The 27327-nt window shown below is 40.2% G+C and overlaps 1 protein-coding gene across 1 annotated transcript; it reads right to left on the reverse strand.

Moving 5' to 3' along the window:
* Nucleotides 1–1704: 1704 nt before the first annotated feature.
* On the reverse strand, nucleotides 1705–24631 carry ZNF875 (zinc finger protein 875). Its single transcript, XM_014555635.2, is given in 6 exon segments — nucleotides 1705–7564; nucleotides 7567–9197; nucleotides 14317–14412; nucleotides 14887–15013; nucleotides 24017–24103; nucleotides 24502–24631. Coding segments are annotated over 5 exon segments (1938 nt in total). The 5' UTR covers nucleotides 24050–24103; nucleotides 24502–24631; the 3' UTR covers nucleotides 1705–7513.
* Nucleotides 24632–27327: the final 2696 nt, after the last annotated feature.

Here is a 27327-nt window from a genome sequence, read left to right on the forward strand (position 1 = left end):
AAAGTTTGTCCTTTAGTCCCCTTTATTATCTTCACCCAAATCACTGATTTAAGCATATCAAACCCTTTCTCAAACACCTTCAAAACACAGTTTGCTCCAAAGTAGGGTCCCTATTCTTCAGCCTGGCATTCAGACTCTGCCTGACCTGTCCCCACCTGGACTAAGAGGTGGTGAATCCAAAAAAACTTCCCCAGCTACGCAGGGAAACTCAAGGAGTGAGGCAGGGAGGGTGTGCTCTGTTCAGTGGTTCCCACCTCGATGCCCAGGGGAGCAAAGGGAAAGGTAGGAGGTGTAACACGTGGACTTTACAGGCCACGTCTAACTGGAAATTCTGCCAACCCAGAATGTGGACCAAGCACAGGGAAAATGACTTGTTGACACAGAAGCAGATTATCCAGATTTTGAGGTGAAATTTTCCTATTATTAACGCTGAAAACTCACCCAAACATCATATAATCAAGCCCCTCCCTGTTCCACATGTGTACAGCTACTGTATCTTCAACAGGTATGTTGAAAAAAAAAAACAAAACAACCTTAAATAAGGTTGGCCATGACACTCTCCCGCACTGTGGCAAGCGCAGTGTGGCGCATCTGAGAATGACCACATTTCCTGCCCTCCTCTTTCCCAGTGGCATGTCTTCTCCAGCCTACCAAATCCTTCTTGTCTGCCCGTCCCTCTGGAGGTCCTCCCCTACCTCTCCAGCCCGCGGGCTCCCTGATATCCCTGCCATCCTCTGCCATCATCTACCACTGGGTATTCAAGCACTGATCTTCCTATATTTTTCTTTAAATGCTCCATCTGTGCTGTTCAAAGGAAGCCACTTGGTGAAACTCCACACGGATGGAGCGGGGCGAGCTCCAAGACCAGTGCGGGTCAGGACCAGAACTGACCACAAGGCCGTCTCGCGGCCAGAGAAGGGAATGGATGCACCAAATGTCAGAGACAATGAAATTTCAGTAAACACTCATCTGTATTCTAATTTTCCTGGGCCCCACAGCCATTTTCACGTTTTCCTGAGTGCTTTACCTGGAGATGAGCACAGATCTCCAAAATGCAGATGGGAGGAACTGAAGAGAAAGGAAAGGCGCTGGGAGAAAGGGCCGCTGCACAAGCTGAAGAGGGGCCTGTCCGCGGCCGCAAAATGCGGCGAGAGAAGACGTTGGCGCTTCCCAGACCTCACTCAGCCAACCGGAGAAACAAGCCTCAAGAGACGCCACTGGGCCGACTGCCCTAGCTTCCGTACTGGAGTCGGAAGAAAGGGGCCTCTGGCACCGCGAGAGTTTGAAATCCCGCGGAGCGCCCCTGCAGCATAAAGGCTGGTTGGGGAACCCCTTTCCGGGTTCCAGCTCCCTGTAGGCGAGGCCCAAGCATGAGCCCGTCATGTGGGCTGCTGGGCTCCAGGCTCACTGGTCCGATTCCTGGAGGGCGGGTGGCCCAGGGGCTCGGGAAGCAAAAGTGGCATCTGAGGCCTCTGGGGAGATAGGACTTTAAACTTAAATCTTCTAAATCTTGTCAGAACAAAGAATAAACAGCAAGCACGACAAAGGTACATTCCTTTAAGGTTTCAAGAGACAGATTAGCACATACATAGTGCGTCAGCATGACCTTAGTGTCTGGGAAGGGAGCCTTATCTTCAAAGGAGTACTAGCAGTAGTATCATGGGGGAGGCCGTTATCCCTGTCTTCAAAGCAGACACTAAGCGGTCTGGTAAATGCATTCATTTCTTTAATGGTTAAAGCAGATGTGCAAAATGCATGTTTGACAGACTGTAAGGCAGGCTGTTCTAGTTAGCATAAAGTTCAACCAAAATCATGTGTAAGCCAGAATGATTTCTCCATACCTTAATACTGAAATTGGTGAAAATTTCCTTCATAAAAGCAATCAATGTGAAAATTATTACTATGGCTATCATGTGGAAATTGGAAGACAAAAATTATCCCAGAATACAAATTATTAACTTTGAAATACTGAAATAGAGTATTTTAAATTAAACTAGGGTTCAACAAACAATAGCCTCTGAGCCAAATCCAATTCACCCAATTCTCTTCAGGTAGTATTGACATCTTACCAATATTCAGTCTTTCAATCCATGAACATGGGATACCTTTACATTTATTAAGATCTTCTTAAATGTTATAGTTTTATAGTTTTTCTTTTTTTGTTGTTTTGCAGTTTTCAGTGTACAAGTCTTTTTACCTCCTTGGTTAAAGTTATTCTTAGGTATTTTATTCTTTCTGATGCTGTTGTAAATGGGATGGTTTTCTCACTGAACCTATATATTAGGTTTCTGTAGTTTCTTAATGGATTCATCTACATTTTCTATGTATAGAATGATGTTGTCTGCAAATAGAGACAGTTTTATTTCCTCCTTTTCAATTCAGATGACTTTTCTCTTTCGTACCTAATTGTTCTGACTATGGCTTTCAGTACTATACAAAGTTTAAAATACTTAGTGAATACTTCATTCACAAAATAATAATATCAAAATAAAAATACTACCAAAAGCTGTAAGGTAATTTTACTTAAAAAAGTAAATACTACCAAAAAAGGCAAGTGCAACACTATTGAAAGCAGACTAATTAGAAGTACTGAATGGGACCTGAAGTTGCTCCATGGCTTTAGAAGAGAAAATTCATCAAGAAGAAATGTTATTAATTTCCATAGAGCTAAATAAAATAGCTTTGAAATGTATTAGGCAAAATTGGATGGAAATATATGGAGAAATGTTTCCTAACATGATCATAAATTTATTATATCACTTATAGAAATGTAAGTACTAAGTTTTAAAAAATAATTATTTTAAAAAATAATAAGGCTTATTTCTTCTGCTGGGGTGAACATAATGGCATTTGTTCTATTAATAATATTTATATTTACACTTATATCACTAACTTTACACGTGCTAAACATATAATATAAATTAATAAATAAAAGTAAAGATAGATCATTAATCAAAACAACAGGAGAATAAAATAACTATTGAAAAATACCAAATTTTATAAACTTTTGTGTTAATTTTGTATAATATTATTAAAGTAGGTATATACACTCACACATTAAATATTTGCTTTAAGATCCAGAGCTTGATCACATTCAAAACTAAACTTTATGAATTAAAATGGAAGAAATCACAAATACATTGATTACAATGCTATAACATAAAAAGTTAAATACTAGGATCTTGTAAAAATAAATATAGCCAACTAGCCATTTGTAAGCACTTTTTGAAACAGTAATTCTTGTCTAAAAGGGAAAATAAAATGAAAAATATGTGCCATTTAGAAATGAACTTTCAGAATAGTAAAAAGATGATATATAAACCAAATTGATTAAATAAGCTTGAAAAACAATACAATAAAAAGGAAATTAGCTTGAAATTAGTAAATATTACCAGAAATTAACAAAATATAAAGACACACTAAAGAAATGATTAAAAGCATAAAGCTGCTTCTTTGATTTAAAAATGTAGATATAAAAAGATATATTAAAAAGGAAAGATTAAAAAATAGAAAAAATAATTGGCAAGAATATTCAGAAAGAGACACACAGCCACAAGCATGGAGATTAAGTAATTATATCATTTAGTTCTAGAAATGAATATCCCCCAAGTTCCTGTTTTGTCTCGATAGAGCAGCATACCTGCTGGCAGGTTTACCTCTGTCAGTAGGTGTTAACAAGCATTTTCTCTGCATTTGTTTCTTCTATGCCTAGTTTAAATTATATAAAGCATAGATGTTAATAGTAGTTTAGGTATTAGAATATAACTTTTTTTTCCTGGTGTATGTGAGAGTGAAGTGTTTTCCACTGTGGGTTATAGACCATAAACATCTAGAAACAATACACTTAAAGGTGAAAAGTAAAGTGTTTCAGTTTTACTTGGGTTTGAACATTTTCCACCCTAAAAAAAGGTGAGAAGTGTTGTTTTATATTTTTGCAAATCTCTTCAATGTCCAGTTTAACAGAATATAGCTAGTATTTTATACGTGCTCCTACAGTTAATCTGTTGACATAAATAAGGAAAATCTGGCCTCACACAGATATAGTTAGAAAATGGACAAGTGTTTTAATGAACTTTTCAGTAATTGTCTAAATATTATTCTTTGATATTATACCAACAATCAACAAGTGGTAATTTCTTAAAGGTTACTTATAATGTGGAATCTGGCTCTTCAGCTCTTAAATTAAAATCCATTTGTCTATCTTATACTTTAATATACCCACAGATGATATTGCAGCATTATGTACTAATCATTTGGAAAATATTGATTTAGTGAATTAGGCAGATCTCTCATTGCCATATTTCATTATATGGTATTATAAAATCACATTCATTATTAGCATCACCGATCTCATCACAAAGGACTAAGTATTGGGAAGGGGTCAAGTTCATGGTGGCGATATCTTGTTTTTCAGTATTCTAATTTTTTGCTTGAAAACCAAATTAACAAGAATTACTATCAGTTTTCTTTATTGTCAGTTTAAAATTCACTTCAATTTTGATAAAATATCTATCAAATATCCAAGTCTGAGTCATCTTACTCAAAATCTGTCACCTAATATTTCAAATAAAATTGATGTCCGTTAAAAAGGTAGCTGGTTCGGCTCACAAATAAAACAATCATAGAAGTGCATTTCCTTGAAACAACTTCATACTTCAACATGAAGGACTTTATGAGTATTTCTCTTTTCATCACATAAAATTTTTAAAAGATGTGTTCGTATCAACTTTAGTATCCTAGCCGTGATATTACAGTGCTGTTTTATAAAACATTACCATTGGAGTAAAACGGCCAGAGTACATGGGATCTCCCTATATAACTTCTTACAACTGTGTGTTAATCTACAATTATCTCAAAATTAAAAGTATAATTTTAAAATGTTTTACTCAAAGGTCAAAATTTAACAAAATTAAATTTTTACTATTTTATGAATAACATTCTTAAGTGGAATTGGCTTTTTTCTTTTAAACACAAGTCAGGGGAAGAAAAGAATACAATAACTAGAAGTATGATTTGGTGACACTGCCTTGATTCATGTTAAAGCCAGCAGTTTTATCCACGCTGCTTTTGCACCATCAGCACAAATTTCAGCGCAGCAACAAAAAGCAAGCAATGTCTTAAGTGTTATAATGAAATTTGTTTTGGCCATGCAGATCACTTGAAAGAGCCCCCTAACACCCTCTGACCACACTCAGAGAACCACTGATCCATAATAATAGGACAGAATTAAATGAAAGTTATATTAAAATTTACTGCAAACTTTTAAACTGGAACATTTCAATGGTGACCATAACAGGCTTAATGGATTTGAAGCAATATTCATTGTTTCATACTGTTTATCATCTTTTCTTCAAAAATTTCTCCATGCTTTATAGTCTACTACTTACCAGAGGATTGGCAGGATGGGCAGTGGTTGGTCTGGGGCACTTTTTCTGTCTGTTTTAAACATCTAGACCTAACACCTCAGGATATGAAATGGGGGGCACTAGTGGATTGGTAGTCCAGACACAGATTGAAAAAAATAAAAAATAAAAACACAAGACTGAGAAGACTTATCTGAATACCATGTCATGTTTGCCTCCTATACAGCTTCCAAATTTGCACACAGATTTTAATGCTAGGCCCCGACGGACAACTCAGGTTACCTGTCCCAATTCTGTCTCCTCTGAGGCAGAAGGCCTTATGTGGGTTTAAGAATCAGTAGAGGTGGGTCTGGACAGGGCCAAAGGATGGGACTTCTTTCTACCCCCTTCTCAGAACATTTCCAGGTCCTTCTGTTTGGTTGCTGCTCCACAGAAATGTCTCCCAGGGTTTGTATCTCTTTGAATCTGCTTGACTCTTCATACACCGGCAGTGCTTTTTTTTTTTTTTTTTTTTTTTTCCTGTTGAGAGTTTTAAATACTTCAGGGCAAAATCTTTTATTTATTTATTTTTAATGTACCGATTACACTGAAAACTGAAATATTCCTTCTAAAAGTTAAAAAGCAGTAAATGGTACACGTTTAATTTTGGAATCCTTTTTGTGACATGATTTTACGGAAAAGAATAATTAGAGTCTAAGACTCAAAGAGATTAAAACACAAAAGGTATTTTTCTGTTGTGAAAGAGTAAGGGCACTGGACCAGGGTTTACCACAGAGAAGGATAAGAAAAGCCATGGCACTTGCTCCATCTAGGATAATACTTCATAATTTTCCATCAGGTTCTGCTCACTCCACTCAAACTCAGATTTTGAACAAAAAGTAAAACTCTACACCTCACACTATTTGAGATAGTGATTCCCTAACACACTCCTTTGGGTATTGAAATTTGGGGACCTCTTTTATTTTCTTCCCTAAATTGAGAGTCAATGATCCAGGCACTGAATCTTGTACTTGAAATCCTGCTTCACCACTTTCTAAATACTCATATATTTTGTTTTCTTATGGTTTTAAATATCTATTCTAAACACCTATACACAGATAAAAAGATGTATGTTATTATACAATTCCTATACTTTCCTGCCCATTCTTGGAAATTTTTATTTTCCAAATAAAATTCACAATCATAGTCAAGTTTCATGAAAAAAACCTGGGCCTTGGGACAAAATCCTAAGTGAATTTGTGGGACATGGTCATTTTCAAAAAGAGAGTATTCTCAACCAAAAAAGTAGTCTATTTTACAACAGGTGGAAAGATTTAAACCAAATAATTACTAATGGGATGTTGTATGGTGATTCAAAGAATAGAAAGTAATTTCATTTTGTGCTTCTGTATATACGTGCACGTTTTCTTCGTAACACTAAATAACACATTTCTAGGCTAAATGCACTAGTTAATAAAAATAGCTTCAGTATGGATTCAACCTAGAAACCAGAGAGTGCCCCAGGAAGCGAGCAAAGGTACGGTATTTCCAAAAATGGACACCTCTTCCCAAACCTAGAGCTACAATAGTTACAGTCTTTCTTACCTGTCAGCCCTCTGTCTAATAAAATCTTCTACCCACGCACTATCTCTGTCCCCATGAGTTCACCATTTCCCAAGCTCTCCCTGAAGCTGACTCTGCTGGGTCATGCTCTGGGGAACTAAGATTAAATCAGCCATGGTGTCTGTCAAGCCTCTTGTTCGCAGAAGGCCAGGCAGACATTAAGAGATGAGCTCTAGAACTGTTGTTTCCTTAACATCCAGGTTACTGTGGAAGGATAGCTCAAGTATACTTGGGAAGTGACATTGGAATAGTGTCCATTCTCTCATTTCAACCTACTTAAGAAGTATTCTGCCCCATCAAGTTACCTGAGAGACTGTCCACAACCTCCATCCCCACTAGGGAAAGCCAGAGCTCCTGAAAATGGGCCAGCAATTCCTCAGGTGGACTAGAGACGTTGACCCTTACAGTTAACAGTCTCATGAGCACTCCCATCACACATAAGATGTCCCTGCTTTAGTGTCCGGCAATGGCAGATTTCTTACTAAAGCCACAGCCTTGGGTGTGACCTCTGGTGTCTCATGAAGGGTGACTATTGGCTAAAGGTTTCACTACACTCCTTGTACACTCAAGGTTTCTATCCTGAGTGTGTCCTCTGATGCCTGATGAGGTTTGATTTCCGACTAAATCCTCGCCCACACTTCCTACAAACATAAGGCTTCTCTCCTGAATGTATCCTCTGGTGTCTAATTAGGTGTGACTGCCGGCTAAAGCCCTGTCCACACTCCCTGCACACATGGGGCTTCCCCCCTGAGTGTGCCCTCTGGTGTGTAATGAGAGTTAACTTATCACAAAAGCCTTGCCCACACTCCCTGCACACAAAGGGTGTATCACCTGAGTGTGCCCTCTTGTGCCGAAACAGGTTTGGCTTCTGGCTAAACCTTCTGCCACACTCCCTGCACATGAAAGGCTTTTCCCCTGAGTGTGTCCTCTGGTGTGAGATGAGGGTTGACTTATCGTTAAAGCCTCGGCCACACTCCCTGCATACAAATGGCTTCTCCCCGGAGTGCGTCCTCTGGTGTGTGATGAGGGTTGATTTCCGGGTGAATGCTCTCCCACACTCCCTGCATACAAATGGCTTCTCCCCAGTGTGTGACCTCTGGTGTTTGTTGAGGTTTGACTTCAGGCTAAAGCACTGCCCACACTCCAGGCACACATAAGGTTTAACCCCTGAGTGTGTTCGCTGGTGTGTCTTGAGGTTTGATTTCCAGCTAAAGTGACGCCCACATTCTGTGCACACATAAGGCTTCTCTCCTGTGTGTGTCCTTAAGTGTCTAATGAGGTGTGACTTCTGGCTAAAGCCTTGCTCACATTCCCTGCAAACATAAGGCTTCTCTCCTGAATGTATCCTCTTATGTCTGATGAGGTGTGAATGCTGGCGAAAGGCTCGCCCACATTCCCTGCAAACATAAGGCTTCTCCCCAGAGTGTGCCCTCTGGTGTGTGATGAGGTTCGACTTCAGGCTAAAGCTCTGCCCACATTCCTTGCACATGTAAGGCCTGACCCCTGAGTGTGTCCGCTGATGTGTGAAGAGGTTTGACTTCCAGGTAAAGCCTCGTCCACATTCCTTGCACACATAAGGTTTCTCCCCTGAGTGTGTCCTCTGGTGGGTGACGAGGTTTGATTTCCAGGTAAAGCCTCGCCCACATTCCCTGCACACATAAGGCTTTTCTGCAGAGTGTGTCCTCTGGTTTTTGATGAGGACTGACATACTGCTAAAGCCTTGTCTCCACTCCGTGTACATGTAAGGTGTCTCCCCCGTGTGTGTCTTCTGGAGGCTGAGCTGGTTTGACTCCTTGATAAAGCCTAGCCCAAGCTCTCCATATCTGATTGCTCCAAATCCTGAGACTTCTAAACCACACAGTATTTCCTCTGGGCTGGGCCCTACATCCACCACTAAGTTGTCTTCCTTGGCCCTTACTGGCTGTTCTTCCGGGGCGCTGGAGAACACCTCCAAAGTCCGGCTTCTGCTTTCTCTCCCACACACGGGCTTGAAATCTTCTTCTCTCTCTTGAAGGTCTGCTTTGTTGCTCAAGCAGGTTTGATCAAAGAGCTGCTCCTGCTGCTGTTCCTGATCTTCTGAATAGGGTTTCCCTGGGTGGAGATGATTTCCTGCACGTAAACTTGAGAACAGCTGAGGGAGATGACTGAGCCACACATGTTGGCTGAGGGCTTGCTGACTAGAGAATGCCGGAGGACAGGGGAAACAAGGCTGAGTTTCCAGCTTTGATCCTGCTGAATAAAGAATGTTTTTAGTCAGAGCAGTCACGGATTGGGCTGCTAGGTAATTTTGCTTTGCCCACTGGTCATTCATAATATGTTTACATTACTGCCTTGTACTCAGCCACCCTTCCCAAGATCTACTTTTCATTTCACTTTATGCATTACATTTTTTATTGCAAAAATCTGCAAACTTGCTCAGTGGGCCAAATCCAGCCTGCAACCTGTTTTTTGTATGGCTACGATATAACATTTAAAATACCCAGTTTTCAAAGAAACAGGAAAGAGTGACTCACACTTAGGGACAAAAGAGATTTCAAAACTGATACTATGACTATATTCAAAGAACTAAAGAAAACAATATGTGAGAAAATAAAAACAAACAAACAAAAAGAAAATGATGTGTTAAAAATTAAAAGCAAATATGATAACAACTTAAAATGGAGAATCTCAATAAAGAATAGAAACTATTAATAAGAAACAAAAGGAAATTCTGAAATTGAGAAGTAAAATAACTAAAATTACAAAGTTACTAGACAGATACAATAGCATGTTTGACTTTGTAACAGAACCAGTGAACTTAGAGAAATCGTTAGAAATTACCTAAAACAGTAGAACAGAGTGAAAGAGTGACTGAAGAAAAACAAAGAGCCCCAGAAATCCATAGGGTTTCAACCAACTTGACCAAAACTGACATGTATGGAACACTTCATCCAACAACTGCCAAATGTATATTCTTTTCAAGTACACACAGAACGTTCTCCAGGACAGATCATACGTTAGGCAAAAAACCAAGTCTCAGTAAACTTAACAAGGTTAAAATTATACAAAATATGTTTTCCCTACCACAAAGGAATCAAATTAGAAACCAGAAAAGGAAAGAAAGATGGAAAAACCAGAAACATGTGGAAATTAAATAAGACACCTCTAAGTAACTCAGGGGTCAGAGAAGAAATCAGAAGAAAAACTGAAATATATTTTGAACTGAATGAAAACTAAACCCAGCATAATAAAGTTTATGGGATGTAACTAAAGAAGTGATTAGAAAGATATTTATAGCTTTAAATGCCTGTATTAGAGAAAAATGATTCCAAATCAATCATCTAAGCTTCTATCTTAAGAAATTAGAAAAAGAGCAAATTAGGCATTAAACAAGCAGAAGAAAAGAAATAATACACATTTACAAAAAATTAACCAAATAGAAAACTATAAATGAATAGAGAAAATCAACGAAATTAAAAGTTGTTTTTTGAAAAGATCTATAAAATTGAGTAATCTTTAGCTAGAAGGAAGAAAAAATAAAGAAGACAGAAAACACCAATTCAGAAATGAAACAGAACATCGTTACTGACCTCACAGAAATTAGAAGGGAGTATTATAAAAACTTTATCCCAACAACTAGACAACAAAGGCAAAACAGAAAAAGTCTAAAAAGACACAAACTACCAAGACTAACTCAATAAAAGCTAGAGTATCTGAATAGACCTGTAATAAGTGACAAGATTGAATTAGTTAATTAAAAGTCTTCCCACAAAGACAAGCCCCTGTCCAAGTGTCTTCACCAATATTTAAAGAAGAAATGATACAAATCCTTCACAAATTCTTTCAGAAAATAGAGGAGGAGAGAAAATCTCCCAACTCATTCTACGTAGTCATTATCCAGATACCAAAGCCAGACAAAAATATCAAAAAGAAAGTGGAAAAAAAAAAAAGAAGTAAAATACAGATCAATACCCCTTGTAAACATGAGTGGCAAAATCCCTAAAAAATATTAGAAAACTAAATCCAGCAGTAAGTCAAAAAGAATTATACACTACAGTAAGGTGGAATTTATTCTAGGATTGCAAAGTTCATTTAACATCTGAAAATCAATTAATGAAATAGATCATATTAACAAAATAAAGACAAATACTACATGTCCATCTCAATAGATGGAGAAAATCCAATACCCATAAATAATAAAAACATTCAACAAACTAGGAATTGAACTGAATTTCCTCAACCTGATAAAGGGCATCTACATAAAACCTACAGCTAAGATCACAGCTAACATCATACTTAATGGTAAAAAGGCTGAATGTTTTCCCCTAAGTTCAGAAACAAGACAAAGGTGTCTGTTATCAACAACTCCACTCTACACTGCACTGGAGGTTCTAGCCAAAAAGCTAAAGAAGGAGGAGGAGGAGGGGAGCAGCAGAACAAGGAAGATGAGAAGAAAGAAGTTAGAGACATCTAAATTGGAAGACGTAAGCCTCTCTTCCGTTTACAGATTATATGACCCAGTATGTACAAAATTCCAAGGAATCGTCAAAAAAGGGACAATAAATAAGCATTGTATTTAGTAAGGTAATATGATAAGAGCTCAAAATACAAAAATCAATTGTATTTCTGCATACTAGGAATGAACATTCCACAAATGAAATTAAGAAAACAACACCATCCACAGTAACATAGGTAATAATAAAATATTGAGGAATAAATTTGACAAAAGTTAACATAAGACATGTAAACTGAACATTTGAAAACACTGCTGAGAGAAATTAGTCCTAAATAGATAATCATAGATTAGAAGACTCAATATTATTAAAACTGTGATTTTCCCTAAATTGATCTATAGATTCAATGCAATCCCTAACACAACCAGAGCCGGATTGTTTTGTTTTGTTTTGTTTTGTTTTGTAGAAACTGACAATCTGACTCTAAAATTTGTGTGGCAATTCAAGAGACAGAGAAGAGCCAAAATGATTTTGAAAAACTTAGAGGATTTACACTACTCAACTTTAAAACTTAATATAAGGCCCCAGTAATGAAGATAGTGTGCTATTGTCATAAGAGGCATAGAGATCAATGGAACAAAATTAGGAGTACAGAAATGAACCCTTAGATTTACAGTCAATTGATTTTTGACAAAGGTGCCAAGACAGTTGAAAGAGGGAAAGCATACTCTTTTTAACAAATACTGCCAAGACAACTGAATATTCATATGCAAGAAAATTTAGAATTTAGACTTTCACTTCACTTGATACATAAAAATTAACTCAAAATGGATCACAGCCCTAAGTGTAAAAGCTGAAAGTATAAAATGTCTAGAAGAAACCAAAGAAGAAAATCTTTGTGGCTTTGGGTTAAGCAAACTTCTTAGTTACACCACCAAAAGCACGATTCATTAAAAAAAAAATTGTTAAACTGGACAGCATCAAAATTTAAAACTTTTATGCTTGAAAAGACACCATTATGAGACTGAAAAGACAAGCCATGGACTTGTCTTTTCTCTGAAACTTCATTTTAGTTGAAAATAATTGAAAATCCTATCTGATATAAGACTTGTGTCTAGAATATGTGAAAAACTCTTACAACTCAAAAAGAAGACAAACAACCCAACTTAAAAATGGGCAAAAGAACTGAGTAGCAGTTTCACCAGAGAAGACATGCCAGTGGTTAACGAGCACATGAAAAGATCAACATCACCAGGCATTGGGGAAATGCAAATTAAAACCACAGTGAAATACCACTACACACTCACTAGAATGTATATAATCAAAATCGGAGACAATTCCAAGTGCTGACAAGGATGTAGAGAAACTGAGACCCTAATACACTGCTACTAGAAAAATGTAAAAATAGAAAATAAAAATATGACAGAAATGTAAAATATAAATGCTAATAAAAATGTACAGCCACTTTGGAAAATAATTTTGCAGTTTCTTAAAAAGCTAAACATAAACACACCATACAATCCAAAAATTCTGCTCCTAGTTACCTACCCAAGAGAAGTGAAATCATATGTCCACATCGAGACTGGTACATGACTGTTCCTAGCAGCACTATTAACAATAACCAAAAAATGGACACAATCCAAATGTCCATCAACCTGTGAATAGGTAGACAAAACATAGTATAGCATATAATGGAATATTACATGGCAATAAAAAGGGATGGATTATTGACACATGCTGCAACATTGATGAACCTCAAAAACACCATGCTGAAAGAAGCCAGTTATGATACTTTTTGATACTATTTATATAAAATGTCCAGAAAAAAGCAAATCTATAGAGATAGCCTATCAATGGTTTCCTGGAGCTCAAGTGGGAGATAGATGCAAATACATCCAAGGTAACTTTTTGGAGTGATGGAATGTTCTAAAGTTGGATGGAAGTGATGGTCACACAACCCTATAAGTTTACTAAAAACAATTAGACTATACACTTTTAAGTAGGTTATGGTATATAAGTTATACCTCAATGAAATTGTTAAAAAAGCAGGAGCCATGAAATTGTATACTTCTAAACCATCAGTGCCATCATAGACAGAGAGGTTATGGAAATGGTCTATGTTAAGAGAGACTAAAGAGGGTTGACATGTAAATGCACTACTGGATCATGTTCTGGAGAGGAAAAAGGATATACTGTGTCTACTGACAATTGTAATATGAGAGGTAGATCACAGATATTAGATAAAATTATTGTATCAAAGTTTACTTGTTTCAGATTTACTGAAGTTGATAACTGTACTGTGGTTACATTAGAATATTACCAGTCTTAGAAAATCTTTTAACAAACATCAACATATGAGCCTACACATAGACACACACATATGTACATAAATATATACTCATACACATGGTGGGGGGAGAAGGGAGAGCGCACACGCCCATGACAAAGCAAACTGGGTAAAATATTAATAGTGATTTTGTCATGCCATTTTATATATATAATATATATACCATATATATTTATATATATACATGCGTGTAGAGGATATAAAAGGTATTCTTTGCACTATTTTTATTCTTGTAAACTTTCTGTAATTTCGAAGTAATTTCCAAATATCAAATCAAAAATAAACAGAATGAAGCCCATTTCTGAGAATGGCAGCAGACTGAATTGGTATCCCCTGCAAAAAAACACCACCAAATGAGAGGCAGGGAAACTTCCTGGTGGAGGAAAGAGACAAGGCAACCAGGAAGGTCCCTCCATCAACTGAAGATGTTGTTCTGGAAAGGAAGTCACACCAGGCAGCCTTACTGGGGCCTCAGGGTCTTAGAAAGAGCTCCTCCTAGTACTTGAGAGATGTCTCCTTCTTTCCTACCTGCCACGCTGTGGATGGTCCAACTCCCCTGTGTCACACTCACCTGGGCAGAGTCTCAGGAGACTTTGTCTCTCCTCTTTCCAGGGCTCTTCCCCTCGCTCCAGCTGAGAAATGAGTTTTGGTTTGGAAAATGGAATTTCTGCTCAGAAGGAAAGAAAACAAGGAGACTCTTGGTTGTGGGCTCAAGGGGCCACCCTGGAACTCAGAGCCAAAATGGGGAGGAAACCCAGAAGGTGGTACAAAGGACCTATGAATAGTGAACTCTCTGCAGTAGGAGGGTTGAGTGAGCAAAGGTGACTCCATTCAGAAAAACAGCATATTAACACTTGATAAATGAAAATCTCCTAGTTTGGGGCAAGATGAAGTTAAAAAAAAAAACAAAAAAGCCCCAGCCTTGGGAAGGAGACCTGGAAATGCAGGGTGACATATAGAATACGAATAAATCTACCTGCTTTCAACTCTACTAAATACAGATCTAGTCTGAGGAAAAAGATAAATTATTGTTTTTAAGTCCAACTCTAAGGCAAAGCTGCTGTGTGAGGAGCCTTTCTTCCTGGTATACAGAAAATCCTCTGTGGAGCAGATTTTAAGTGCTAAGGGAAGCCATTCTTACCCAGTGAGATCAAGTGGCTGTAAGTCTCCATCATCACCTCCCTGTGCAGGGTCCTCTGAGCAGGGCTCAACAACCTCCACTCCTCCTGGGTGAAGTCCACAGCCACATCCCCGAACGCCACGAATGCCTTTTAACACAAAACACACCCTTGCTCATCCAGGAGTCCACCTTGCCCACACCTCAGGGTAAGGGATCAAAAGGCTTCCCTGAGGAGGTAGAGAAGATTCTAGACCTTACTATGGATGGTGAATGAAGGATGACAGAATGCACTACTCCAAAATATGCCACTTTGGCATAAGGATTACTTTGCACTGAATTAATAAGCAGACACAAGGAAAGCTCTCTGCCCTCCATTTGCCTAAAAGCAGAACATAAATTTATAAAAGTGTCTCCCCTCCTCTCTACCAGGAGGACAGAAATTAATCCCCAGGGACAACTCTAGACCCTTATCAGCCAGAGATGGGCGCCAGAGAATCTACACAGTAAATCTTTAATAACTAGCCCTTATCTTCCATTAATTCCCACAATTTTCTATCCTAGAAGTGCAAAGCCCTTTTCCTTTGTCTTGTCACTTCTCTAAGGAGTTATTGTTCTTTTGTTAAGATGATTAATAAGCTCAAGTTCTAACCACCTCTTTCAAGTTACCCATCACCACGTACTCCCATGTATATGCATGATGCACATGCTAATAAGCTTCTCATTGTTTTTCTCTTGTAAATATTTCTTTTGTCTAATTCACAGGGCCCCAGTCAATGAACCTAAGATGGGTAGAAGAAAAAAGAATTTTTCTTCTATCCTACATGACCTTGGTGCCAAGAATTCAAAGACCATTATTCTCCTATCTCCATCCAGCCAACATCATTAGGGCACCTGTCACTGTCAACGTCCTAGGTTCGATGCTATGAGGGGTAAAAGCAAAACAAAAGTTCCTTTCACATTGGGAGCTTTAAGTCTAGGCAGGAAGGCACCACACACACAAAATTAAAGGGAAAAAATAATCATCTTGCTGAGTCTGAAGAATTTAAGAGACTACTTGCTCTAAGCATTTATGTTCTACATGAAGCAGCTCAGCCTCTGGGGTGGGGAACCCACCTATCCCCAACGAGTTTACCCTTAGGCAAATTAGTTAACCTCCCAGCACCTCAGTTTCTTCTTCTGTGATCTGAGAATAACAGTGCTTATCTCCCAAGGTTGTGCTGAGGATCCGATGAGTAGAGAAACGTAAGGACTCAGACAACTGACTGCTCCACATAGGAAGTGCTCGGGCGGAGGGGGACCTCCCTGGCCGCTCTGTGTGAAATTCCATCTGCTCATTAGGATTCTTATTCCCCTTTCCCACTTTGCTGCATGCCCTTAGCTCTAGAAATTGCATGTGTTATTCACCTTTATTTTCTGACTCCTCAGTAGACTATAAGCTCCATATGCATTACTTACTACCATTGCCCCAGTGCTTAGAACAGAGCCTGCAAACACTAACCAGTCAAGTATTTTTAGATGATTTCACATGCATTTGTTATTGTTATCCCTCTGTGACTTAGAAAGCTATACACTGGAGGGTGGGAATATAAGCAGTCCTTGGCATGAAGGTTTTGGTGACATGTCTTAGCTTGAAGGTGTGTGGAAACCAAGCCCAAATAAACTAGGATTTTTTCTAGCCCATGAAATATTTTATCTTTTAAAACAGGGCACAATCTGCAGTCCACAGATAGATTTAGTTTGACCCATACATCGCTTTAAAACTTTTTAAAATATCAATTATATATTAGGAGATTTCTCATAAAAAGCTCAGCTTACGGGTCATTTTGAAAAATCCGTAAGTCTGACCACTCTGGGCTCTGCACTTCTTCACAGCCACAGCTGGCTGGCTGGAGGTGACCTATGCTGGGGGCCCGTTAGCCTAGGCATGCTATTGGCAGACAGCTACAACTCCTGCCTTGTCAGTTTCACCCACTTAGGTACATGCCTGGTCTCTTCGGTGATTTGATTTTGCATCCCCTTCTCAGAATACCTTCACTCCTTGAGGGATGACACTGTACCTCTCAAACTAATTCCATGCTGTGCCCTCCCCATGGCTCTTACACACGTGGAGGACCTTCCCCTAAATTTCCTGTCCCCTACCAGCTGTTCTATGCTGGCTGGGCCGTGGAATGGTCTTAAGACACCACTCCCACCTTGCCCCCACCCCTACAGTAACAGCAATCCCAGAATGCAGCCTGCCTCAACGTAATTAACCATAAAGAGCACAGAGAGGATGAATAAGAGCTATGGTTCCCACTCCTCATCCCTGATTATATTTTAGAGCTAACTGTGTGGTGTTTTAAATTATGGGTTTCTGGGTCCCACCACAAATCAATACAATCAGACTCTCTAGGGGCAGGGCTTTTATATTATACTTTTAAGGGCTCCTAAGTATAGTCATGGTTGAGAATCACTGGGTCAGAGGACTCTCAAGAGGCAGAGGATGCTGTGGGATAGAGAGATCAGAGAAGGTTTCCTGAGAGGGAAGTATGATCTTGATCTTAAAGGCCAGGCAGGATTGCAAAGAATCAAAGAGAGCGAGGAGGGCTAGATACTCCAGATAAGGTGTCAGGATGGGAAGAAACAAAGAAGAAAAAGTGGCCAGTTGCAAAAGAGAGCAGGCAGGTGGTAGCAGTCTACAGAGAGTCTGAAAGATCAAAGGAATATAAATCTCTATCCTTTACTGTGCATTTAATGCAGTATTTGAGTATTACCCTTGAACTGATGGTAGAGGACAGCACATGTGGACAGACAGGTGGTAAAGCACACGTAGCAAAATACTCATTGTTGAATCCAGGTGGTGGGTATGTGAGTGTCAATGGGCGAGTCTTTATATTTTTTTATGTAGGTTCAAAGCTGTTCAGAATTAAATGTTAGAGAGAAAAAGACTATTCACTCATTCAGGTATCTGCCTAGTCCCTGTGGTGATCTGATCTTACAATCCTTTTTCAGAATGAACATACACACACATACGCACCCATATCTTGAAAATCTCTGACCAAGGAGCTACGTTGGAGACCAGCCTATGTTACTTCAACAGGTTGAACACAACTGGTATTCCTGCAACTCTAAAAAAATTCATGGTTTCCTTGTTTGCTTGTCTGCGAACCATGCATGTGTGTGTGTGTTGTGGGCGGGGGTTGGTAAACACTAACTGTATGTTCCATTCCAGATCTCTCCCACTGAGAAGCAACACAGCTAGAGTTGGGGAACTAAAGTCAAGAGGAGGCCTCACTGGTGTAAAAGTAATCCATCCCCTTGTCAGTGAAGAATGGATCTATTAGCCAATGCTAACCAACAAAGTCACAAGACGCCTGCTCTAGGATTCTAGCAGGAGACTTCTTCATTTTTAAGATGGAGTAATGGGAAGCCAATACTTTTCCTAAGGCTCATAACGTGGGTGCAGATTACCCCCAAAGAGGCAGCACAGCTTAGTGTACTGGCTTAGAGTGTGGTCCCTGAACACAGTGCCAGCATCCCTTGGGAACTTGTTAGAAATGCAAATTCTCAGGCCCCACCCCAGAAATTCTGGGGGTGGGGCCCAGCAATCTGTTTTTAACAAGCCTTCCAGTAAGGCTTGTTTATGGCTCTGATTCACAGTAAAGTTTGCAAACTACTCAGTAATTAAAAGCACACTCTGGAGACAAACTGTATTCAAATGACAGTTCTTTTTCTCCCATGACTTTGCATCAGTAACTTAACATCTCTGTGTCTCAATTTTCTAACAATGGATATCATAATAGTACTTACCTTTTAGGGTTGTTGTGAGAAATAAAGTCTAATTAAATAAAGTTGCTACTGGTAAACACCCTACGGTTCTGAGGGGAACCAGCCTAGATAAGGCTAACACTGTGGAGAACAGAGTTTAGTGGAGGAGTAAAAGAACCCCAGCCTTTGATAAGCTTATGAAGCTAGAGGACCAACCCTAAAGTGTCTCCTTGCTATATGTGAGCTAAGTACTTACTGTTCAGAATTGCCTAAGTGGGGTTTCCTGTTGCCTGCAACCAAAAGCAACCTATCTGATAGATCGTTATACTAATGGCCCCATTGAATCATGCCTCCCTGCTTCTACTTTTTATGCCTTTATACTCTTTCTCCTCCTAAACTAACTCTAGGCTTGCCATGTGACGTGCTTTATCCAATGGGACATTAGCAAATATAATGCAAGCATAGGTTTGAAAGGCATTTGGGTTTGGGGCTGGGTTTCTTTCTTTCTGTGCAGGAAACCTTGAGGCCATCATGTAAAAAGACTGAGTCTGCCTCCTGAAGAGGCCAGAGAGAACCAAGAATGGAGACACCTCAGCCAACCAGCCTGTCAACCCCCAGGCAAGTGACACCATATAGCTCCAGCTGAGCAGCCACATGAGCAAGCCCCAGTAAATCATAACAACCACTCAGCTGTGCCAAGCCTAAATGGTGACCCACAAAATTGTGAACTAACAAATGACTTTGTTTTAAGCCCCTAAACTGGCACATAGAAATGAAGTGACACCATAACGAATACCTGAAACTTTTAGCTTTGGGACTAGGACATGGCAGAGGCTGGGAAAGCATCCAGGAAACTGATAGCAAAGGTTGGAAAAATAGTAAACAAACTGTTAGCAGAGGCTAGAAAAGTGGTGGGGAAACACTATGGCAGCTTGAAAAAAAGGCAATGCTTGCTATGTATTAGTAAAACTATCTCCTGCATTAATTTAAAATATAGAAAAAATACCTAATGAATTTTCAGGTCTGGCTAAAGAGATCTCCTGAAAGCCAGTTAAAAGCTTCAGCTAGATGCTTCTAGTTACACATGATAATATACAGAAAGAGAAGAGCAAAAGCAGCAAGTAAGCAGTTCACAAGCATAATTTAGACGAAATATACACAAGCCAGGACTTGTAGGTTGGAAAATAAAACTATTTTACATCTCCAGTCTCTCCAGCCAGCAAGAGTCTGAAGAAAAGAAATGGCCTCAGGGTGAAGATTAAGAGTTTGGCTGAAAGGTCTAAATTTTATGACCTCTGAAACTGTTAAAGTGATGCCTAGCAGATTCTAAACTAGACAAAAGGGCTTCTGAGATTCTTACAGGTATTGTCCCACAGCATCGACACCCCACCCAAAGATGAGAGATCTGGAAAAGAATTATATTTTTGTTTAATAGAGTAATATAATCTGATACATGGGAAACCCAAAGAGTTTTTAAAGAAGTTGTATCAGCTTGACTAAAAGGACTAGAGACAGTTCAAAATGAAGAAGCCTCTTATGTGCCTCCAATTCCTCCCCTTTTTGAATAGGAGTGTCTACTGCAGTTTTCCTGTCTATGTCTCACCATTTTATGCTACGTGAGTAGTTGGGGGTGGAGAAGAACAAATAACTTGTCTTTTTAGTATGTCTTGGACTGAAAGGAGTCTCACTGAAGAAGCCTTAGCCACATCCAGACTGATATACATATGATACTGGACTTTGAGACTGAAGATGAAATTTCCGGGGATCCTGGGAGGTGGGTGAGTTTATCTTACACATGGGAAGGATATGGATCATTGGGACCAGAGCATAGTTACAGTAACGAATCCCAGTGAATAAGGTCTCCCTGTATCTACACCCTTGTGTTAGTCCCTTCCACAATTCTGGACTTGGCCATGGAACTTGCTTTGGTCAAAGGGACATTAGTAAACGTAACATAACCTGAGGCTTAAGGTGCTTGTTCATTGGGGTTGTCCTCTCTCTTGCCGTGTAGGGAAACCCAAAACCATCATTTGATTAAGTCTAAGCAGAGTCTCTAGAACAAGCCCAAGCCCACACAGAAAAGAACCAAGAAGAACCAATGCACCCTAGTCAACCAGTCTGGTAACTGTCAGGCATGGGTGGTCACTCAGCCCCAGTCAAACCACCAGCTGACTGCAGCAACAAGAGCCCAAGTGAAACCTGCAGAACACCCATCTGTGCCCAGCTCAAAATACTGACCTATCAAACTATGTGCTAATAAATGATTTTAAGTCAATAAGTTTGGGGTAGTTTGTTATGTAGCAAAGGCTAACCTATATACTGATAAAGGAGTCTTGTTATATGAAAAATACTTTGCAACTAATATTAACCTTGATCTGCTAAGAGATCCTCATGCTGTCAGAAACTCCTAAAACAGATTTAGAGAGCAATAAATTCAGTCCTTCCATTTCTCACTCACTCTCGGGCATGAAGGCATTAGGTTAAAGAGGATGGATTCATCTGAATGACATGAATGGTTATTTCTCTCCCATTTCCAGCCAAATGCCTAAAAAATGAACTTATCTAAAAGGTATATATGAAATTACTCCACTGTGGTGGCAATAAACACACTTCCAGAATGAATAATCAGAACACGATGTCATAAAGAGAACACTGAGAAAATCTGAAATGAGGACTGTCCTGAATATTAAGATGCTGTTGTGAGCCACAGAAGGAAGGCTTCTGAACAGAAAAGCGATGCTATTGCAGTAATGTTTGGGGGAAATGAGGATTACAGATGTAATGGGTAGCAAAGGAACATATCACCATGGGGAAACAAATCAGGACATTATGATGAACATTCACATGAGAGAAGAAAAAGATCTGCACTGGCAGGTATACCCTGGGAACGTAAAACTGCACGATGTAAAGCAAAGACATGGTGGTGGAAGAAGGGAATCTCAAAAATGGAAGAAATAATTGATAGGGTCCAAGGTTTTAGAACAGGCAGGGTTCCAAAGCTCCAACTGGTGTGAGTGCCCACTGCTTTGAAACACCTTGTCACTTTTTTTTTGAGAATAAATACAAATCTATAAAAGAATTTCAAGCACAAAGTTGGTCATAGAAGCATTATTTACAGTTAAGTATTGGGAACAAGTTGAATGTTACCCTATATTGGGAAATAGTGGATGGGTTCATCCATTCAAAGCACTTTGTAGAAATCACTTTCAGTGGGATAAATGTTGGCTGTTCCTTCACCTATTTAAAAATGGGTCTGAGTAGATACACTGTCTCTAACTTTAATACAATATGATTTTATCATTAATATCTACCACAATGTATGTATGTAGGGGCGTGTGTGTATGTACATAAATTAAACCAAATCCCAATGATAAAAGAAATCCAAAAATAACAATGGAAGGCTCAATAAGTGTGCAGGCTGTGCTTTAACACATCACTGACTGTGGTCTATCAAGTGTTCTGTTCAGTAGATATTCAGCAAATTCTTTCGATGGAATCAATGAAAAAATGCTAAGAATTAGTAATATCATGTGCCTGCCAGCCCAACTCACTTGTTACATATCTAATTTATCCTCTCAGGCAGTGATAGCTAATATCCTACTGTATGTTTGCTTAAATTGTTTTCTGTAATTCAGATGTCATGCAGTATCAGACTACCTGGAAATCCTCCCCAACCCCCTGAAATATGTGGTTAATTATATGCCTCAAATAACATCAAAACAAACAACAGAAACTCCTTTGTTACTTAGTTCCTTCGAATTAATTTATTTTAGGTTGTGGTTCCTCCAGGCACCAAACATTTCATGTGTGCCAGGTACGCCTTGAGGCACAGAGGATTCATCTTAAACAACTTATCCATTCAAATGCTTGTGCACTTTGATCAAGTTTTCATAATATCTTTTTTTTTTAAGTATCAGGGCAAGAAAAGTCAGCTGACACAAATTTTTCTGGCTTTTCCCAGAAAACCAGAATGCTTCCCTATTAACATTAGGAGTGGTGAAGAAAGTACCCACATAAGATGATTCAATGTTACCTTAGGAAATGCCCTGACTTGGATTTCTTATGCATTCTTGGCACTAACACCTTCCAAATTAATGAAACACTTTACAAACAAGAAACAAAGAACTCTCAAAGTTATTCTGATAACACCCAAGAAGTTATAAATCTCTACCATGGGAGGCCAGGATTAAGAATAAATCAAGATCTCATTTCCTGTCTATATTCTACTCTGATTTTTTGGATGAGGATAGTGAAGGCAGATCTGAAATAACCAAGTTAATGCATATCAAAAATCATAATAAACCAGCCTGACAACTGTGTTGGCACTCAATAAATGTTCAGTCACATTCAGTTAAGTCAAGGTCTTCAGAGTCACCATGCTCAGGGATTAGAAAGTTTCCCCTTAAGTCCCTGTATGCCTATATTATTGATTTCCTTAAAGAAAATCCTTTCTCAACATCCTTCAAAACTCATCTTACTCAAAGACAAAGTCTACACTCCTGATCCTGGCACTCAATCTGGCCACCCAGACTCAGAGCTGGAAAATGAAAATCCTTCAGGGACCAGACAGGTAAAAAAAATGAGAGAGGCAGGCAAAATGTTAGCCTGTCAATGGTTTCAACTCCGCAGGACCTCAGTATGAAGGATACTATGGAAAGTACAAACAGACTCTGCAGGACCTGTCCAAATGATGAAGACACTGCTTCAGCTCAAATGTCCTTACAGAGTACAGTGCAATTTATTTTCAAAGAGGCAGGTAATCTAGAATTTTTGGTGAAATCTCCCCATTGCCAGATGCTGAAAATGCTCTCAAATGTAAAATCCAGGTCAGACCATATCAAACTCCTCTCTGCTCCAAGGGTGGACAGCTAGTTTGTATCTTCACAAGTACATATCCAAAAATAAACGTAAAATAAGTCCTTTGGCCACTATAATCTTCCCACACTGTGGCAAGGGTAGTGTGCCCAGTGGCCCAACCTCAGACTAATCATTCTTTCTGCCCTCCTCCTACTGGTACGTCTTCACCAACTCTCCAATTTACCAGACACTCAAGGGTAGTTCAGACAGCCCTACTTCTCCTGGAGGTCCTCTCTAGCCACTGCAGGCCACTGGTTACTCCGCTGTCCCTGCCTTTCATCCTTATCACTGGACAACTAGCCTGGATGTCCCTGTATTTTCATCTGAATTGCTCCATGTGTGCTGTTCACAATTAACTACTTTCAGAATGCCTTAAGTATGGATGGAGCAGAAGGAAATGTTGAGGGGCGATTCCATGTAAGATGAGCCACTTCTCCAGGACCAGGAGTCAACTTTGTCCAGTACCAACAAGGCAGCTTCCAGAGCAAGAAAAGGTAATGGATCCATCCTCTTGACAGCCAAGATGGAATTTTACGGAAATTCTCACCTCTTTCTTGGCTTTCAGGAGCCTCGAGGCCATTTTCCTGGTCTCCTGAGTGCTCTCCCTGAAGAAGGGCAGTCTCAGAAGGCAGATCTGAGGGTGTGAAGAGAAATGAGAAGATGCCTAGTTGGAAAACCCCTTCCCAGTGCAGGCGGGGTCTGCTCCAGAGCCCCATTACTGGAGATTGGGAGTGTCACAGAAATCGCCGGCACAAGCCAATTCCCATCCAGAGCTCTAGAGAAAGGGCCCAGGGTGACGGAGCATCCTCAAGCTCAGCCCCAAATTCTGGCCGCAGTGAAGCCCATATCCCCCAGCAGAGGAGAAAGGGTTTGTCTCTAAACCTGTGGGCTGGAGTGAAAGGAAAATGGGTGGCCTACGGATGCCTACAGGAGAGCGCCCGATTTCGGAGGTAGCCTGGGTCCCCGTGAATAAAACGGGGACAAGCATAGGGACGTGCTGAATGGACGAGGCTATGACTACAGGGCACTCACGGAACGCGGGATACACGGTGCGGATCCTGAGGCCGAAGCTCGGGAACCAAAAGAAGAGGTGTGGAAAAGACCAGAATAAGATCTACCCCACCGCCATCCAGTCTAACGGGCTGAACCCACCAACCGGAAGTCTTCCTCTTACGCCACCTCCTCCCGCTAAGGGGAAAGCGGAAGGGAGGGCGGAAGTGGCCGCAAAGGCCTCTGGAGAGTGTAGTCTTTTGGATGTAGAAGGGGCCGGCGAACAGGCTTCTCCAATATACGGTGACTGACATCTGCACTTACACAGCCAACTTTAGGAGCCCATCGTTAAGATGCCCAGACCGCGAGGTTCACAAGTTTCTCCACCAAGGGCCAATGAGATGTGCAAACCACGAGAGCGTCGCGGACACGCCTGAGGATTCTAGGAAATGTGGTCCTGGCGACCGGTGTTGCGGCGGCAGGTGGCCAGACTGTACGCACTGACCTTCAGCGGCGCGCATGAGCCGCTGGGGCACCTAGGCTCCCCTACGCAAGTCTCTGCCCCGAGTTCCCTTTCTGGAGTTGAAACTGAGGTCAAGACATGTGGGGCCTGAGTCGGTGAGGGATTGGGGTGGGAGGGTGAGCGCGGCTCAGAGTAAAATACTTGGGGGATAGGGCAGGGCGATGATGTTATGCTGGGACTGCCTGATAAGGGCGGACTTGCGTCCCCGCGGGAAGGACGGTGTGCCCTTACGGATGGGGAACGCCTAGGCTGTTTTCGGAAAGAGTGGGATTGGCTGGATCCAACTCCTGAAATGGCAGTGGGAGTGGCTCTCATGACGTGTCCCCGGGATTTGGAAGAGTATTGAGACTAGACTTGAGGCAAAGAGCAGAAGTTGCCCTGATGGTAGTAGTGTAATGAAGTCCCAAGGCTTGATCCAGAATTCCCTGGGGTTGTTATTGAAGGCTGAGGGTCAGGTACCGCTTGAAGGAAATTTCCCAAGTGGTGGTGGTGGTGGTGAGGGGAGAGGGGAGAGAGGTGAAAAGGAAGCATAATTTGACAGTTTTGTTCATAATGGATTGGGAAAGGGGGCATTTTAAAAAATAGTACATTAGAATATTTATCTTTACTACTGTTTTTGGAGCCCCCTTAAATTCTGTACCCAAAATTCCCACTGTAAGGAAAAGCTTGGATTGATCTGACACTACATAAACCTCACTGGCACCTACTGGCCTGTAGCTTTTATAAGAGATGAGGGGTTGGCTTCTGGGCATTAAGCAGCCAGAAAATCCTTTAGGAACTTACCCTGAATTGTTGAATTGTAAGTGATCCTATTGTTTCCTTCCTGACTTCCTTAATATCCACAATTTCCTGATAACCATCCCACGTAAAGCCCCACCCTTAAGGCACCTCCAAGACCTATCAATAATGCAGATATTCAAAGATTACTCTTTGAATCTAGAATCTCTTCCAATATGCCTTTGCCTGGAGAAGTGAAAAACAAGGTTTGCATGTTAATATCGGTGTCTTCCACTGGACAGATATTTAGGAAAGAGCAGTTGCCTGCGAACTCATTCCAGTCCTGGTGGTGCACCTTGCCAAGGATTTCATATCCATGAATGTGGAATGCTTGTTAAAGAACTCAATGGGCACCAAAGTCAGGCATGGGGCTCTAAGGGGCACAAATGAAATGGAAGAACTGAAAAGTGTCAGAGAAGGGATGGGGGATGGGGCTAGGAGGTGGGATCCCTGAGATAATCCAAATCCCTATGTGTAGACATGTGTGTACAGTCAGGTGAAGAGAGACCCCGGCTGACAGATTATAATAAATCAAGTATAATATAACAGCAGGTCAGGTGATGATGGGACTCTGGAAATTTTCTCCCCTTTCTCCCTTCCAGGGAGGGGACAGGGGCTAAAAGTTGAATCAACTGCCAGTGAACAATGATTTAATCAACCATACCTATGTAATGAAGCCTCTGCAAAACCTGAAAAGGATAGGGTTTGTTGAGCTTCCAGGCTGGTGGAGATTCGGGGAGAATGGTTCAGTCAGAGAGCATGAAACCTCTGCACCACTCTTCCCTACCTTGTCCTGTGCATCTCTTCCAACTGGCTGTTACTAAGTTATACCCTTATTGGTGATAAGTAAGTAAAATGTTTTTCTGAATCCTGTGAGCCACTCTAGCAAATTAAATGAACCAGTGGAGGGGGTCATTGGACCCGCAAATCTATAGCCAGTTGATCAGAAGCCCAGGTGACAACCTGGACTTCTGACTGGCATCCTGAGTGGGAGGAGTGGGGAGCAGTCTTGTAGGACTAAGCCCTTAACCTGTGGAAACTGATGCTATCTCTGAGTAGACAGTGTCAGAATTGAGCTGAATTGCAGGACACTCAGCTGGTGTCTCAAAGCTTTGGAGATCCTTCAAGAAAGACACATAAAAAAAATGGGAAAAGTGTCTAAGTCAATTGATAGCTCAAAGAAAATAATCTAAAGTTCTTTTATTAATTTTGTATTTAATAATTACAGAAAATGTGAAATCAAAGATATTTTTGAAAAGTGTGGGGGAGGTTATAGCTCAGTGGTAGAGTGCATGCCTGCATGACTAGCATGCACGAGGTCCTGGGCTCAATCCCCAGTACCTCCATTAAAAAAGCAAGCAAATAAAAAACCTAATTACCTCCCCCCCACAAAAAAAGTATAAAATTAACTACTTATTAAAACTAAATATTGGCTATATGCTATCGACTATCAGAGAAAATCAAAGCAAAGAAAACATGGTCCAATGTGAATGAGTGAATGCATGAAATATGATCAAAGTACAACTGAACATATTAGTTACGATAATAAGCAAAAATGGTCTAAATTC

This window comes from Camelus ferus, chromosome 9 (assembly GCF_009834535.1).
Source record: "Camelus ferus isolate YT-003-E chromosome 9, BCGSAC_Cfer_1.0, whole genome shotgun sequence".
Taxonomy (NCBI): domain Eukaryota; kingdom Metazoa; phylum Chordata; class Mammalia; order Artiodactyla; family Camelidae; genus Camelus; species Camelus ferus.